The sequence below is a fragment of the Zeus faber genome (assembly GCF_960531495.2).
Source record: "Zeus faber genome assembly, chromosome: 8".
Taxonomy (NCBI): Eukaryota; Metazoa; Chordata; class Actinopteri; order Zeiformes; family Zeidae; genus Zeus; species Zeus faber.
This window is the reverse complement of record NC_137195.1, coordinates 11,389,294-11,405,293: the sequence shown is the minus strand read 5'-3', so window position 1 is coordinate 11,405,293 and position 16,000 is coordinate 11,389,294. Positions and strand designations below refer to the sequence as shown.

Sequence of the window (16,000 nt, the reverse complement as noted above, 5' to 3'; positions counted from 1 at the left end):
TTAAATTTAAATGCTTAAAACGAACTCAGGCGACTACCTTTACCGCTTACGGTTAACATGGTGTTGCCGCTTTTTATTGCACATCCACACCATCGGCGACGACGACAGCAGGGCGCCGCTGCAGGCCCCGCCCACGCCGCCACCGCCGTCTGACGTCTTTAAACCCGTGCGCGCGGGGCCGCCGCCGTCAGTGCGCTCGCGCGGACCATCCGGAGCCTGTGCGCGCGCGGAGGCGACATGAGACGCGCCGTCAGCTCCAGCTCCACCGACAGCGACATGGAGGACACCGTGGAGGTGGAGAAGGACAGCGGGGACGAACGCGGGTATGTGACACACGCGGCTCTCGCGTGTCGTTATGTGTCGTGGCGTGAACGGGCTCTTTTTCTTTCGAAAGCGTACTTTTATTTTTGAGAATCCCTTCGTGATAATAATAATAATAATAATAATAATAATAATAATATTAATAATGGCTTTCTCACTTTTGATCCAGACAACTTGATTTCCCTCTCGACTCGCTGTCTCCCCCCACAACCACGCAGGTCCAAGCTCGGAAAAGGCGCAGGGGGGTAAATAATTAAATAAAAAAAAAACAAAAAAAACAACCCTTTCGCTTCTCACAGATCGACATAATAAATTAGATATAATAAATATCATAAGTTGTGAATTAAATATTACAAGTATAAAGTATTTTGTATATAAATTAAATATAGGAAAAATAATATTGATTATGTGTTAGAATATGCATTATAACATTGCATTTATTATCGCCCATACTGTTCTCAAAACGGTGACCTATTAACATGGCTTCCTTTCCTTTTTCCAGATAATTGAGAAACGGCGACGGGACCGCATCAACAACAGTCTGTCTGAGTTAAGGAGACTGGTGCCAAGTGCTTTTGAGAAGCAGGTACATGATCCCAGCGCCTTAGTTCAAGAAATAAATACGTTTGAATCTGGGCTGCCTGCTGTATCTTTGGTGTTATTTTTAAAATAGAAAACATTCAAATGTTGTTGAAAGTAACATTCGATTTCAATCTCTCTCTCTCTCTCTCTCTCTCTCTCTCTCTCTCTCTCTCTCTCTCTCTCTCATAAGGGGTCAGCTAAATTGGAAAAGGCAGAAATATTACAGATGACCGTGGACCATTTGAAGATGCTTCATGCTGCTGGTGGCAAAGGTAATTGACCCCTAGTGGTGCAATTCTAGATAATATACTGTAGTGTATGTGTGCTCTCGTACACCTTTCACTACTAAACTGTGAATCAGAAAAATAAATCTCCCTCTCTGACTCCGCCTTCCTCCCTGGCAGGTTACTTTGAGGCTCACGCGTTGGCCAAGGATTACCGCAGCCTGGGCTTCAGGGAGTGCTTGGCAGAGACAGCCCGCTATTTGAGCATCATAGAAGGTCGCGACAGCACGGACCCCCTCCGTGTGCGCCTGGTCTCCCACCTCAGCAACTACGCCTCTCAGAGGGAGGCGCACAACGGACTCGGACACCTGGCCTGGGGCTCTGCCTTCGGGGCCGCCGCCGGCCAACTCCCCCGCCCCCTCTTCCTGCAGCACCCGCAGGGCCGGGCCCCGGCACCCAGGAGCAACAGCAGCCCGCCCTTATCCTGCTCCCCTTCCTCATCCACGTCCTCCTCCCCCGCCTCCACCGAGGCCTCCGTGGCGTCCAGACACAGTGGGATGCCCCCCGCCGAGTCCCTCAGGGGCACGCTGCCCCTCGGACCGCCCGTGCCGGCTTCCAAGCTTCCGCAGCCTCTCCGGTCATCCCTCTCCTCCCTCTCCGCCTTCCCTCTCTCTTTTGGCGCTTTCCCCCTGGTCTCCCCGACGGCGCTGAGCCCGGCGCCGCCCTCTTCATCCGGCGGCGTGTCGAAGCCATACAGACCCTGGGGCACGGAGATAGGGGCCTTCTGAAGCCTGCAGCCGGACTGGAGGCAACGTCACAGGGGAGGAAGGACTACCCGCCCCCATCTTTTCCTCCGACGATAACATTAAAATATGATGGACGGGACTTTGATTTTAGTTCAGTAAATATAAGTGAATGGAAGGGGTCGGTATGCAAGTGGCGATCTGTCCTATTGTGTCAGTTCCCTGCATCCAGTAGCAGTTTTAAATACTGTTCTGACGTTCATAAAAAAAAGATGTTTAATGTCACTAATATGCACTGTCTCCAGGATGAGGAGTGATATATCAGGGCCCATAATGTATATATTATTGTATTGCACCATGTTAGCAGTAACAAGGCCTTTTCCTAGGGAGTATGAAACTGACATTTCTGCAATTGCGTGTGGATGACATCATTGTATTTGACATCAATGTAAAGGATACTGGTCGCTTTAGTGACATCAAAAGTACGTGGGCGTTTTGGATCTGCACCGTCTACTTCACACCCCTACTTTTACGTAAACTAACCGTTTGACATTATGACACTTGGATGTGTAATATTTGTAATATTTTTGTACCAATAAAATTAGTTTTAAAGATAGAAGCTATGTATTTACACCAGTGTCTGTATTTACACCAGTGTTTGTTCGCTTAAATTCAGTATGTCAACTTTTCTTTCGTATCATTCTATCCGAATGGGATTTAACTGTGAAAAAATAACCTCTAAACTGGGCTTACAATTTTTAAACGACCTAGAATTTCCTTCCAACCATTTTATACCAACGCTACTGCTCAGGAGTAGAAGAAATGCTCCCCGGATGAAGTGACCCAGGAAGCATATCTTATCCCAAAGGACTGAACATTATGCGGCAGCATCCTCCGTGCGGCGTCAGCGTCTCAACATCTTTGTGCTGCTGTAACGAGTCCGTTATGGAGGGAAAGGCGACCGCTTTACTGTGTGCCAGGTGAGTAATCTGATCCGAGGGGCATTGTTGCCATCTTGAATGCTCAGGAAATCATTAAAGCCCAGAGGAAATCCTCTATAGTGATCGGCTGACCTCACCAGCGTAGGGTCGGCCTCCGACGGGGACAATAGTGTGAACCGGACGTGGAGATGGAGGCAGAAGGTAAGAAAAGAGCAGCACCCAGACGGCGGCGAGGCCGGCGAATCCAAGTCGGCTCGGGGGGGTGTTTCTGTGGCAAATTCACACACGTTCAAACTCCTGAGCCTTTTACTCGCCGACTAAATCTCGTTCGAATCCGAACGTGGAGCTGCCCCCGAGTGTTGCTGTCGCAGAACGCCCATGCTATTCTTACAGAACTATTGTCACTGTCATATATTGTCGTATGTTGAAATAGAGGTTGATTTCCACTTCATGAAACATGATGGAATACTTTTGAAGAGGGTGACATGTAGTATTTGGGGAAATGTGTGGATCACGTATTTGCCACACTGCACATTTCACCTTGCTTGGAGTAGACACCTGCCCACTGCCATCTACTGGACAGACATGGAACTTATTACATGCTCTCTTTACCTATTTACCTTGACCAGTGTTGACAGTGTATTAATGCAATACATGTGCCGCTTTCGAGAACGACAACTGACCTGCGTAAAAGCACAATTCCCAGAATGTGTTGGTAATCGGCTCTTTTATTTGGCAGTTAACATTTTTCCTCATCTTTTAGCACAGACAGGTATGAGATGTTGCATGCCATGTTCACAGAACCCCTATCGTTAATTCAGCAGAGCGTACATAGAGAGATATGAAGGAGAAACACAGGCAGTAGAGGATGCAGGCAAGTATCTGTGGTATTGTATTCTAAAAAAGAGAGACTACGTCGGTGTGCCAAGTGTAAAGCATCCTGCATCCATTCTCGATCTGACCCCCACGGGGGAGGAAAGACGCTAATGATGCTTAGGCCTAAATCCACATACACACACACACACACACGTACACTCACACGCACGCACGAGCCCACGCACACACAAGCAATCAAAATCAAGGTGGGAGCAACAGCACATTCCACTGTCCAAGACACCACTTATGGTACCAGGATAATGTCATAACACATTCATTAATCTCTAAATACTGTGTTCATAATATAGTAATTGGTTGTGTGCAAAAGATGGGTTGAGTCAAGGGGGTGGCATCAAGAGTAAGTAGGAATCTGCACGTGTATAAACAGCTGCTCCCATTGGGCAAACACATTCTTATAATCGTAATAATGATAATAATAATGATAATAATAATAATAATAATCATCATCATCATAATAATAATAATAATAATAATAATAACAATCATAATAATAATAATAACAGTAACTATAATAATAATAATCATCATCATAATCATAATCATAATCACAATCATAATAATAAAGCACCTTTCAAGATCATTATTCCATCAAGCTCCTTTGAATCTGTGGATGGGAGATATGTGTAATAGGAGCTCCAAGCTGCGTGTCAAGAGCGCGTACTGTATGTCTGTGTAGGGAGATACAGAGGGGATACGGTGAGATCTTCAGCGGTATACGTAGGCGAGCTACACCAACCATGTGCATTCTTCACAAGGACAAACGCAAACGGCTGTCTACGACCAACTCACAACACCGAAGGCTTTCACGAGGAAACCAGTTGCAGATTGAAACATTTTCAAGGAACCAAAACGTTTGTAACGAAAAAAAAGAACCAAAACAAACAAACAAACAAAAAAACAAACAAACAAATAAATATGTAAGTATATAAATAAATAAATCGGGTAGAGCATTAGGGCTTACATTGGACATCCTTTGTATGCACTTCACCAGTCTACCACCATAGATAGATATAGATATTAATAAACAACAGGAAAATAGGAAGATTATTTACAAAACGATAAACCACATTCTCATGTTTCTTCTTCCCCAACCCACGCCCCCCCTCGCTGAAATCAAGAAGATCTGTTCAACTCTCAGACAAGTGTTTTCCATGTCGGTATCCACTGATAATACTGATTGAGGAGGTGAGGGGGCTGGAGGGTGGGGAGGGGTAACTGGCGTGAGGGAGTGGACCTCCACCTCCGGAGCTCCAGAGTGGGACAAGGGGGGTGGGGGTGGGTGGGTTGGGCTGGGAAGGAGAGGGTGGAGGGGGGTGGAGGGTTGAGATGGACGGACCGGAGAGGTCGAGATGATCGGTGTGCGCGGGCTCATGCCGTCAGCTCCTCCCGTAGCTCTTTGTTCCTCCGCACCACGGCCGCACGTTTCTCCTGAAAACAGCACGACCAAGGGGGTGAATTAGTCAACTGGAGTCGCCATGGCTACCGCGCTATTCCCCGTAAGACGGAGACGTCGTTATAACCGGAATGTATTCATTTTTTTGTTGTTATTGCTTTTCCGCGCGGCCGCTCCTTCGTTTTACAGTGCGACGATAATGCGGCGTCGGAGCCGTCGCCGTGGTTACGCAGTCGTCCGGTTGCAATTAAAATCGTCAGATTCCTCAATCCTGTGTTGGAAATCAAAACGATGTGAATTGCCCAGAATGCCCCGTTCCAATGCTCAGTGCCGGTAAATGGGTATTACCGGTAAAACAAGGTGTTTTCTATGACACTATGATTACGGCTTGAAATGAACAAAAACCATCGTCGATCGCTGTTGTCGCGATTATTTGCGTGACGACCTGTCGCCCAGTAACGCTGTAACTTGTGTGCCGTCACCTTCTCAAGTAGGCGCTCCTTCACGGCTGCAAGGTGGGCTTCGCGGTTCTCCTTGATCTGGTCCATCTTCATCTGGAGCTTCTCCTCGGCCATCTTGCTGAAGGTGCTGTTCTCTTCCATGGCTTTCAGCAGAACGTCCCTCTCGTGTTCCCGCTTCTCCGCCAGTGCTCTCAGTACCTGGGCTTCCTGGGACTGCGGGGACAAAACGTTTCATGAGACCAAAGACCCCCGTTTCGCGGTCACACCCCGGGTGGTCCCCGCTGTTTTTGCCGTCCGGGGCACTCACCCTCCTCCGCTCCTCGGCTGCCTCCAGCTTCTTCTGGATGTCCTCCAGGGAGATGTCTCTCTTGGGCGGGGAGGGGATGCTGGGGACCACCTCCGACACGGGAGACGGGGGCTTGAGGATCACCTCGAAGGCCTGCCCGGAGGCTCGCTTGTTGATGGGCTTCACTTCCATGTCTGTGCGTCAAAAGAGACGAATACGTCAATAAAGCGTCAAGGCAAATCGCGGCGACGCGTCGGGCGGATGAGCGGGCTTCGGGCGGGAAGCGAACGCGTTCGACTGAGCCGAATCCCACCTTCAAACTCGCAGAGCAGCTTGTTGCTCCTCTCCGGGTAGAAGCAGGAGCAGATGAGGGAGAGGACGGACAGCTCCTTCATCTTCTCCTTGTATGCTGTTGGGGATATATACATACGCATCAGCCGAGGATTGATCGCTGTGTTTTGGAGGAGCGTTTACTAAAAAAAATAAATAAATAAAAATGATGGAGCGGCGATTCTTTCGGGAAATATTGACTCTGCGCCGCCGACTCCCTGTTCGTCGCCATTCCGCCCAAATGTGTTAATGACATGTTGGTTTTTTTTCCTCGTGTCGTAAATACGCCACACTTTTTCTTAATATATATATTTTTTTTGTTGTTGGGCTGTTTACATGGATTTGTTTTGAGAACCTTGAGACTTGAACGTAAGGAGATAATCGATCCACTACCACTGGTGATAAAACAGGATCTTCCTCTCAGACGGGATTGACGTAAAATAATATAACAGCTGTTTTATGGATCAATCAATATAAGGGACGGGTATAGCTGTTCAAACTCTGCGAAAACAGGTGCGTGCACCTCTCCCGGGTCCTCTTTTACCCTTCTTCCTTTATTATATTTTGTCGTCGTCTTTTCTTTTTTTTCTTCCCACTGCCATCCTTCAGTTGTGGTTGTGAGGAGACGTGGATGAGCTGGTGAGATCCCTTCATTTTTTCCCACCTCGTCTGCTGCTTTTGAGTCGTTTTGCACCCTACCGCCGCTCTCGGTTTGACACGACGTGCTCTTTGCAGAAAGAGAGCCTGGGCCACAGAGCGCTGTTAGTGCTGGTCGGACCAGTGCTGCAGAGGCCAGTGGGAAGTGGCCCCTCGCTGCGGGCTGCCGTCCACCTGGCCGCTCCTCCACCATCACATATGGCACAACACAGCAACGGCTGACACATTATTTAAGAGATGCTTTAAACGAGTGGGTTCCTTGCCGTGGCCTGAAACACAGTAGGCCGACAGAAACAGAAAAGACACAACCAGCCTGCTACCTCTTATGGCCCATCCCTAAAAATCCATCCGACAAGAGACGGTAATGGATTGTATGGGCCTCTTTTTTTTTTTCCCCCTCTGTGAGAAATAAATATTTTCACGGTATCAACTCCCCTGTCGTCCTCGGTTATCGACAAGGAGAGAACATGCAGGAGGGAAAAAAAAATGTCAACGAAAGAATGTTGTTTGTTTTGTTTTTTTTTCCCTCGAAAATGAAACGATTAAGAACGATATGCGCCCGTGCAAAGGCGAAGAGAGAGAGAGGGAGAGAGAGAGAGAGAGAGAGAGAGAGAGAGGGAGAGAGAGGGGTGGGGGGAGATCAATTTCACCGGCTCTGCTGTAAAGTGAATGGCTGAATCCCGGCGTCTTGGGTGGGGTCTTTCTGCATTATGCTGCCACGGCCCACACCGTGCTGGCAAACGCGCATCCAGCATTGAAAACACAAGTTTTAACTCGTCATAATTAGAAAATGTCGAATCAACGCACTAATAGACGCATAGAAATAAATCGGCATAAATATATATATATATATATATATATATATATATATATATATATATATATATATATATATATACACACAGATATATATGTATGTATATATATATATATATATATATATATATATATGTATATATTATAGCAGGCGTTAAGGAAGATGATGACGATAAGGATGAGGATGCGGGATAACGCTCGACTGAAATCAACGCCTTGACTTCGGAGGACGACGCGGGGTCGTCTTCGACAGATGTCATCCTTCAAATAACGGTGTCGAACCGACCCAAGAGCGGACATTTCGACGAGGAACTTCACGGCGCGGCGCCAGCGACGCCGACTAACGGAAGAGACGCCCCTGTCGCCATGGCAGCTGGAGCCCCGCTACGGGGGGAAGAGACGGTGAAAAGGGCGTTTCTCCGCAGGGAGACGCTTCCCTGCGTCCTCCGCGCATCTTACCGGTGGTCGTGGTGGCCATGGCTGCTCTCGGCGGGCGGACGGGAGGTGCGGTCGGCGGGATGAAGACGCGTCTGAAGGTCCTGAGTCAGCGCGTGAGACCAGGGCGGAAAGAGGCACGAGCGGCGGCGGCGGCGGCGGCGGGAGCGCGCGCGCGGCAAGACCCTCCCACGTCGTCCGCGCCGGCGCGCGCCTCCAGATGACCGGCTCGTTTTTCGGAACGTTCCGCTGCCGTCGCCAATGGGGAAAAAGCCACCGCAGCGTCTACCTCGTCACCCAAAGGTTATTCACGCCTCGAAATGACTTGGTTTCCTTCATGAGGGTTATATTTTAGAGAGACTGTCGAGCACCCGGTCCTTTGTACCTGTTGAAAAGGCCCAAACCAGTAATATGTCCTTTTCCACTTGCCAAACAGTGATTGCAGCTCCTACCTTGTGACTGAACGGTTGTTTCTGCCTCAAAAGGACTTGGTTTCACACTTGGTTTTATAGCCCGCCCAGCGGACGATCACTTTTTTGGCATTACGCGTGTCTTGCAGCAGCAGCAGCACAGTGACGCAGCTTGAACACTGATGGATGGTCAATGTGATTTAAATCAATGTTCATGTCTGCAATGAATTTGCCCATTGCTTATCGAAATCGAACAGTGATGAATGATAGTAATCCAATATAAATCTAGTCAATTTTCGAAATTAAGTTATCAAAATGTTACTAAATACAAATAATAATAAGAAATATAGCTGTAGGCAGTAGTACGCGGGGTCCATTTTCGACACCAATTAAACATCTTCGAGTTCCCATGGAATGTAGTATCAGTTCGCCGCCGTCGACTGTCTTCACATCAGCATTACGTCTAAGACGAGTTACAATTTTCCGAGTTTCCCTTGAACGCAGCATCGGCTGATAGGGCGAAGCAAGTTTTTCCGAGTCATGGTGACGCGCAGAATTACTAACACAAGGATCAACTTTTTACATGTTATGACTTTATCCTAAAAATGAGAAGGTGTCTTGTCTACTACCTGCAGTCCACAGAGTCCTGCCTCACGGTGTCTCTGTGGAAGGAAACCACTCCGTGTGGAAGTTCCCGACAACACGGACGAAACGCTGCGCGTCCCTCAGAGACATTTCATAGACTTTTTAAACTTTTGAACAAAAATAAAACGGACACGATTCGGAGCTGTTGCTCTGGAGCTCCATGCGTGAGGTCACAAACACGGGTTGTTCTGGACTGTTTCCTACAGTTTGTATATTACGACGCAAAACAAGGAGGGACACGGCACCGGGTTCGATGCGAACAGAACGTGCTTATATTTACAAATGGGGAACAAAAAATGAAACGGAAATTTTCCCCGCCGACGTCAAGCAGGTGAGATGACAGTTTGCAACCGCTACAGAGCAATGGAGTCCACGCGACGTAGCTCGAATGTGCGTTCATAGCCATAACCTTCTCATTTATAACTAATTGGATGATGATGTCGCAAACCGTCTCGCTCCACCACCGGAGGTTTTAGAATCTTGGTGTGTGGGCAAGTTTTAATCAGTTTTTCACTGATTCCTCCGTATGGCCTTATGTGTGTCCATATGGATGAAACTTGGACACCACAAGGTGTCTGAGACGTCCCGGTTCTAATGAGACCTCAACTGTGTCAGTATCTCCAGCGGTTGTTCTGTTCCAGTCACTTTTAGCCCAGAAAATGCCAAGGAGAATATTAATAATCTGAACAATAAGAATGGGCTTTCATCCCTGCAGCTTGGTCCCCTAATAATACACCGCGTTCAAAATTATTATGCTAATTGGATTTAAGTGTCCTAAACATTACATTTTTTGTTTTTCAATTAAACTCATGGATGGTTTTGTGTCTCGAGGCTCTTTGGATCACTGAAATCAATCTCAGACACCTGTGATAATTAGTTTGCCAGGTGAGCCAATTAAAGGAAAACTACTTAAGAAAGAAGTTCCACATTTTTAAGCAGCCACAGGTGAAGACTAATTTGAAGACAAATTTTCAAACAGTCTTGTTTACTGATGAGTGCCGTGCAACCCTGGTTGGTGCAGATGGATGGAGTAGTGGATGGTTGGTGGATGGCCACCATGTCCCAACAAGGCTGCCACGTCAGCAAGGAGGTGGCGGAGTCATGTTTTGGGCCAGAATCATGAGGAGAGAGCTGGTGGGCCCCTTTAGGCTCCCTGAAGGTGTGAAAATGACCTCGGCAAAGTATATAGTTTGTGACTGAGCACTTTCTTCCATGGTACAAAAAGAAGAACCGTGCCTTCCGTAACTAAATCATCTTCATGCATGACAATGCACCATCTCATGCTGCAAAGAATAACTCTGTCATTGGCTGCTATGGGCATAAAAGGAGAGAAACTCATGGTGTGGCCCCCGTCCTCCCCTGACCTCAACCCAATTTAGAACCTTTGGAGCATCCTCAAGCAAAAGATCTATGAGGGTGGAGGCAGTTGGCATCAAAACAGCAGCTCTGGGAGGCTGTTCTAACATCCTGCAAAGAAATTCAAGCAGAAACTCTCCAAAAACTCACAAGTTCAATGGATGCAAGAACTGTGAAGGTGATATGAAAGAAGGCTCCTATGTTCACATGGAACTTGGCCTGTTAAGATGTTTTTGATTGAACTAGCTTTTGATTTCAGTAAATATGACCTCCTAATGTTGCAAATTCAACAAATGGCCGTTTTCAGTTCTTTACAATCTATAAAATGTTTTGAAACTCTGTTGTGAAGAAGAATCTTTAATTGTCACGCAGCACACACCACTTCAACACATGCACACACACACACACTTTGGATGGTGGCCGGTGAAATGAGGCCTCTGCATTTAACCCATCCTTGGCTTGTCCTTCCTCCGGGGGGGCAGCCAGGAGCAGTGGACGAGTCCATCGCTGGTCAGACGATGATGGGTGCATGTTTTTGGTGGGGGTCCTTACTGACGTTAGGTGGAGGAAAGCCCGTGTGAGCACGGGGAGAACATGCAAACTCCACACAGAAAGGCTCCAATTTGGGAGATAACCCGCCCGGAGCACGGTGCCAACAGCGCCCCAGGCGGGAATAATTTGGAACAGTGTATTGAGTTTTTTATTTTTGAAAAAAATACTCTTATCATTGGGAGGTTTTTTCAAAAACATTTCAATTATACCCTTCACGGTTGATGACTTGAAAATTATACTGACTGTCATTTGCATTGACTATTTAGGAAAATCAGAGAAAAATATAATTTGCATAATAATTTGGAACGCGGTGTACAAAGATGAGGACAATTGTGTAAGCTAAGAGCTAAGATTCACAGATTTCCATCTTACTAAAATAATAAAGTATACAATTTGGAGTTTTTCTGCGCTCTTGGTTTGTACTTTTAATTATGTCTTGCACTAAAACAATGTATTGCCTCTAACCTCTACTGCTGCAGTATTGTCCTTCTCCTACAGCGATGAATAAAGAGTAACCTAATCCCAACACAAATAGACAAAGCAATTTTATTCATAATTGTTTAAAAAAAGTCATTGACACAGAGACCGATTGTTTTTTTTTCCCCAGTATTGTTGTGTAGAGAAGAATGCATGGAAGGCTTGAACATGTGACTTCACATGTAGTATAAAAGAGGTAGTTGAAATACATTGGTACTTACGACTACAAAAAAAAAACACCTCTGCTTTGCAAACCCCCATTGGAAAATGTGATTATGGCCAACATAGAGGAACATCAGCATTACAGGAAAATTAAAAAAGTAAAAATATTCATCATTTAGCTGCGAGGCCCCCCACCGCGACAACCTTTAGCAGGATAAACCACTGACAAGCATTCCCTTAAAATCAACAAAATATTCATATCGGTAATTTCAGGAGAGATTTTGATAGGAGGGGGGAAAAAAACCCCACTCTGGTAATGGTAACGGCTTCCAGCTAGATTCTAGCTTTTTCCAGGTGCTTTGAGTTGACTTTTGATGAAGTGTCCAACCAGTATTTGGGGACGCTTCTGGAAGCTGTGGACCGTCCCGCTCAACTGGTCCCCCTTCTGGCGATCCAGCAGCGTGACGCAGACCACGGCCGCTTAAAGAGGACACGAGAGTGTAGATGACAATCACCGAATCTGAACTTAAGTATGACGGGAGGAGGCGACATTGAGCAGGTGAGGTGACTTTTCTTTTCTTTTTCCCTGAGCTCGTGTTTTCTCACCTCGCAGGCCGCTCATTTTGCACATGGCAGAAAACGCGGAGGACTCCATTTCGATGTTGCGCACTCCGGCTTCGTAGGCCCTGGCCAGGTAATCCTGTTTGTCCTTCTCCGTGTAGGAGCAGAAAGCTCCATCCAGGCGGGCTTGCCCTGCGTTGACATCACATTACAATGAGGCAATAATTCATGGAACGGGTGGAGTCACTGAACAATTTGCGTAACGCATCTGAATCTGAATTTATCGGCACAAGGTCCAGTTGTGAGTCTTGGTAGTAGTTGGTGCACCGCGGCCCAGACGACGAGCAACATCAGTAGGAATCGAATAGTAACTCTTGGTACCTTCATAGAAATCCAGCGTGCACATTGTGTTGGCGATAACGGTTTCAAACTGGTTCAGCTCCCGACTGCACCGGAGCAGCTCGCCGGCCAGTTCTTCGTCCAGATCCGTGCTGCGTACCACGGTCTTGCCGAGGATTACCTGCTCAAATTTAGGCAGGAAGTTGGCATCCACAGACTGCTTGGTGACGACAACGGTGCCAGGCTCGAGCCCTGAAAAACATGAAAAGGACGAAGGAGATAAAATGGACTGTATTATTTTTCCTTAAGTTCAAGGTCACCAGGGTCAAGTGATATTTTTTTTTCCTCCAGTTTTTACGCTGATGTTTAAATGCTTTTGAAACGTTGCTTTTAAAAGGACATCTCATCTCACCTTTAATTGTAATTTTAATCCGTCCTGAGGATGAGGATTGGTTTTATGATTTAAATGGTCAGACTTGTTCTTCGAGGAAATACACATGTAGTTGATACCATTACTTAGACTTGGACTAATGTTGTTTGAACTCATGTGGCCCTTCCACAAATAGTGAAAAGTTACACCAATTTCGATGATTTAATTCCAGATGTATCCTCATATTGTTCCCCAATGACCTATTCTTCAAAGACCTACACAATCTGCTCAAAGTGGACATTTAGGGAGATCATCAAGTTCATTATTTGAAACAGGAGGAGCTCCCTCTTGTGGCATAGTGTTAACCCTTCATTTGGTGAATATAATCAATGGCCCATGACATATTAGAGGTCTTACGTTTAAGAAGGAAATGTACATATTGGGATTTTGTTGTGAACGTCAGTGTGTATGGGGGGAAAACTTGTCCAAACAAGCACCATCTTACCTATTCCACCAGAAGTCCCAATTCGTATGACGGTAACGTCTTTGCACTTGGCATGATGAAGGAGTTTTATTAACTCGTGTAACATGATGGAGATGGACGGGATGCCCATCCCATGCTGGAAGGCAAAGGGAAACAGGTCACACCGAGCTTCCCGAACACTATTGACGGCACCGAAAGAATATCAACTCTCACACACACTGTCTCAAAGAGGACAGAATAATGTGAATATTATTCAAAAAACAGACTGATATCAATGTTAAATGATGTCACAGCACCGTGCAGTACACATTTCCTCCACACACAGTCTTTAGTGTCGACACTCTCACTTACACTGACTGACAGCACGGGCCCAATTTTGTACATGGCATAGCGGTCCGTCCCAGCACAGATGTTTGGGTACTCCGATTTGGGGTCGTCTAATCCCAGCTCAGCGGCGATGTATTCGATGAACGACTTCATTCTCCAGGGACTGCCCCCGACACACACGAACTGCGAGCGGGAACGCAAAACACACGCTGTTAATATCGCACGCGAGACACGACCAAACAGGCGCCGCACACGGCACGAACTTGCAAATATCCACCGCCACCCGGTAAGGAGTATTACTTTGACGCTGCCAAACATAGCAGGCAGGTTGTGAGTCGAGGTTCCCAGGTTAAAGTGGTAGAGAATGTCCTCCTTCATCGTTTCCAGGTGTGGATTGTGCACGATGACGTCCCTGCGGGGAAAACCACATCCGTGAGGCACACCACACGCAAAATGAGCTTTAACAACGGCCACATATAAAATAACCACAATCACAAATCAGGATTATTTGTCACATACGTATACATACGGTCGTACATATATGCAGCGAAATGTCATGACACCCGGTGATTATACACAATAAGCTCTAAAAATATTAATAATACTAAAACGTGCGTAATCGACACGAGGCGCTTGCGCAGGCTGACAACGTGATTTTGTTCTTGTTCTGTTATCCTGACACACCCGCCAGCTTCCAGACAGGTCTTCAAGAAAAACATGTTTATAAACGAGGAAGCACCAACAGAATGTGCTAAGGATGCCAAGCGGTAAAGTCTCATGACACCAGTGTGACCGATAACACCATAGCACCATTTTACAAGGGTAATAACTCCGATCTACAAGTTGTATTGCCGTATTTAGATAATCATTAAAAGGAAATGCCCCGTTTCCACAGACTAACTCTACTTCAGAATGAAAGTCGACCTCCTCATAGAGTCACTCAGACAATATCAGGACCTCCTGATATGAAATGAAAGCCCTCTAAAGTATCAACTATGAGTGTAAAACTGCAGTTGAAAGGAAACTTCCCCATTTCCACGGAACGATTCCACGCCAGAATGATAGTAGACCACCTCACAATGTCACTCAGACAGTGGGGGAAACTGATCTTGACTTTCAAAATTGAAGTTTCCTTTTTGATAGTGAGGTGTCTTGGAATGTGTGGCTGGCGCTGTTCCTTTGTAATAAATCTATTGTTTTACTCAGGTCAGCGTCAGCGGCCTCTCCTTCTTCATCAACGCATCATGAGGTGGTCGACCATCATTCTGACGTGCAGTTGGTCTGCGGAAACGGGAAGTTTCCTTCACGTAGCAATCTGAAATCTGAGGTCACAAACAGCTCGTGTGTGACATTTGGGAGGGTATAACTCCGAAAATCAGCATCAGAACGTCCTGATATTGACTGAGTGACTTGATGAGGTGGCCTTATATCTACTCTGAAGTACAATTATCCTGTGGATACAGTGCCAAGCTAGTTATTTTACTGTTATTATCACTTGTATTTATTACTTAATAAATATTCACTTTTCTCTATGTAGTTACTTATTTTGATGTATTTGTTTATGGATCTCGTTCACCAATTTGCCGCAAACCACAACATTAAATGCAATATTCAAACGGAGCAAAACGCCTCACCCGCTGCTTGGAGTGTTTGGCTTCTCCGCACCAGGCTCCATTCCCGGTCAGGTTGCGATACCGTGACGAGCGACGCGGGTTCGACCGCCGGCAAGCAGCGCAAAAAAAACAAAAAAAAAACCCAAAAAAAAACAAAACAAAACGGAGGAGGACGGCGGAGCCACGGGACCCGATGAACACGCGAGGGGACCAAACCAAACACGCAAGTCACGGCGCGAAGGGCGGAGGAAACACGTCTGAGAGAAAGTAGGACGGCGCGGCCGGGGATGAAGCGCCGGTCAGCGGTGACACGGCACTGTGGCCTTCCAAGCCGCGACGTCAGGGAATCACAAGAACCACAAGATACACGTTTTAAAAAAAAACAACTATATACACATACATACATCGATATAAATATAAATATATAGAAATGTCACTGAGGTACTTTAACCATTCAGCCTATTTCCTCAAATCAACGGGTCGCCGCGCGGTGCGGTGCGGTGCGGCGCGACGCGTCTGCGCCTGCGCAGTGACGCACCGGCCGCCGAGGGAAGGAGGGACGCTCGGCCGCCGAGCGTGGGTGCGTGGGTGCGAGGTGCGCGGTGCGCTCTTCCCAGG

General features: G+C 46.7%; 3 protein-coding genes across 3 annotated transcripts; 1 reads left to right on the top strand and 2 right to left on the bottom strand.

Moving 5' to 3' along the window:
* Positions 1 to 204: 204 nt before the first annotated feature.
* On the top strand, positions 205 to 2,489 carry LOC307233703 (hairy/enhancer-of-split related with YRPW motif protein 1-like). The gene is made up of 5 exons (XM_080005094.1): positions 205 to 323; positions 491 to 566; positions 824 to 907; positions 1,094 to 1,175; positions 1,308 to 2,489. The coding sequence occupies exons 1-5, from the start codon at positions 238 to 240 to the stop codon at positions 1,913 to 1,915; spliced, it is 936 nt and encodes a 311-aa protein (XP_079861220.1). The 5' UTR covers positions 205 to 237; the 3' UTR covers positions 1,916 to 2,489.
* A 2,434-nt stretch (positions 2,490 to 4,923) lies between these two features.
* Positions 4,924 to 8,162, bottom strand: stmn2a (stathmin 2a). Its single transcript, XM_080004923.1, has 5 exons — positions 8,111 to 8,162; positions 6,162 to 6,257; positions 5,870 to 6,042; positions 5,584 to 5,775; positions 4,924 to 5,136 (listed from the first exon to the last, which is right to left on the bottom strand). Exons 1-5 carry the CDS (start codon positions 8,127 to 8,129, stop codon positions 5,077 to 5,079), a joined length of 540 nt encoding a protein of 179 aa, XP_079861049.1. The 5' UTR covers positions 8,130 to 8,162; the 3' UTR covers positions 4,924 to 5,076.
* A 3,558-nt stretch (positions 8,163 to 11,720) lies between these two features.
* Positions 11,721 to 15,480, bottom strand: upp1 (uridine phosphorylase 1). Its single transcript, XM_080005961.1, has 7 exons — positions 15,404 to 15,480; positions 14,070 to 14,181; positions 13,794 to 13,952; positions 13,464 to 13,578; positions 12,631 to 12,840; positions 12,295 to 12,441; positions 11,721 to 12,168 (listed from the first exon to the last, which is right to left on the bottom strand). The coding sequence occupies exons 1-7, from the start codon at positions 15,442 to 15,444 to the stop codon at positions 12,029 to 12,031; spliced, it is 924 nt and encodes a 307-aa protein (XP_079862087.1). The 5' UTR covers positions 15,445 to 15,480; the 3' UTR covers positions 11,721 to 12,028.
* Between the last annotated feature and the right edge of the window lie 520 nt (positions 15,481 to 16,000).

Excerpts from the sequence above, each read along its gene's own strand:
- LOC307233703 (XM_080005094.1), top strand. The coding sequence starts at position 238 with ATGAGACGCGCCGTCAGCTCCAGCTCCACCGACAGCGACATGGAGGAC. Across the intron at positions 567-823 it reads CTCGGAAAAGGCGCAGGGGG|ATAATTGAGAAACGGCGACG; the intron begins GTAAATAATTAA and ends TCCTTTTTCCAG. Across the intron at positions 908-1,093 it reads CAAGTGCTTTTGAGAAGCAG|GGGTCAGCTAAATTGGAAAA; the intron begins GTACATGATCCC and ends CTCTCTCATAAG.
- upp1 (XM_080005961.1), bottom strand. The coding sequence starts at position 15,444 with ATGGAGCCTGGTGCGGAGAAGCCAAACACTCCAAGCAGCGG. Across the intron at positions 12,442-12,630 it reads CACGCTGGATTTCTATGAAG|GGCAAGCCCGCCTGGATGGA; the intron begins GTACCAAGAGTT and ends ATGTCAACGCAG. Across the intron at positions 12,169-12,294 it reads CAAAATGAGCGGCCTGCGAG|CGGCCGTGGTCTGCGTCACG; the intron begins GTGAGAAAACAC and ends GTCCTCTTTAAG.
- stmn2a (XM_080004923.1), bottom strand. Across the intron at positions 5,776-5,869 it reads CAGCCGAGGAGCGGAGGAGG|TCCCAGGAAGCCCAGGTACT; the intron begins GTGAGTGCCCCG and ends TTGTCCCCGCAG. Across the intron at positions 5,137-5,583 it reads AGGAGCGCCTACTTGAGAAG|GAGAAACGTGCGGCCGTGGT; the intron begins GTGACGGCACAC and ends TGCTGTTTTCAG.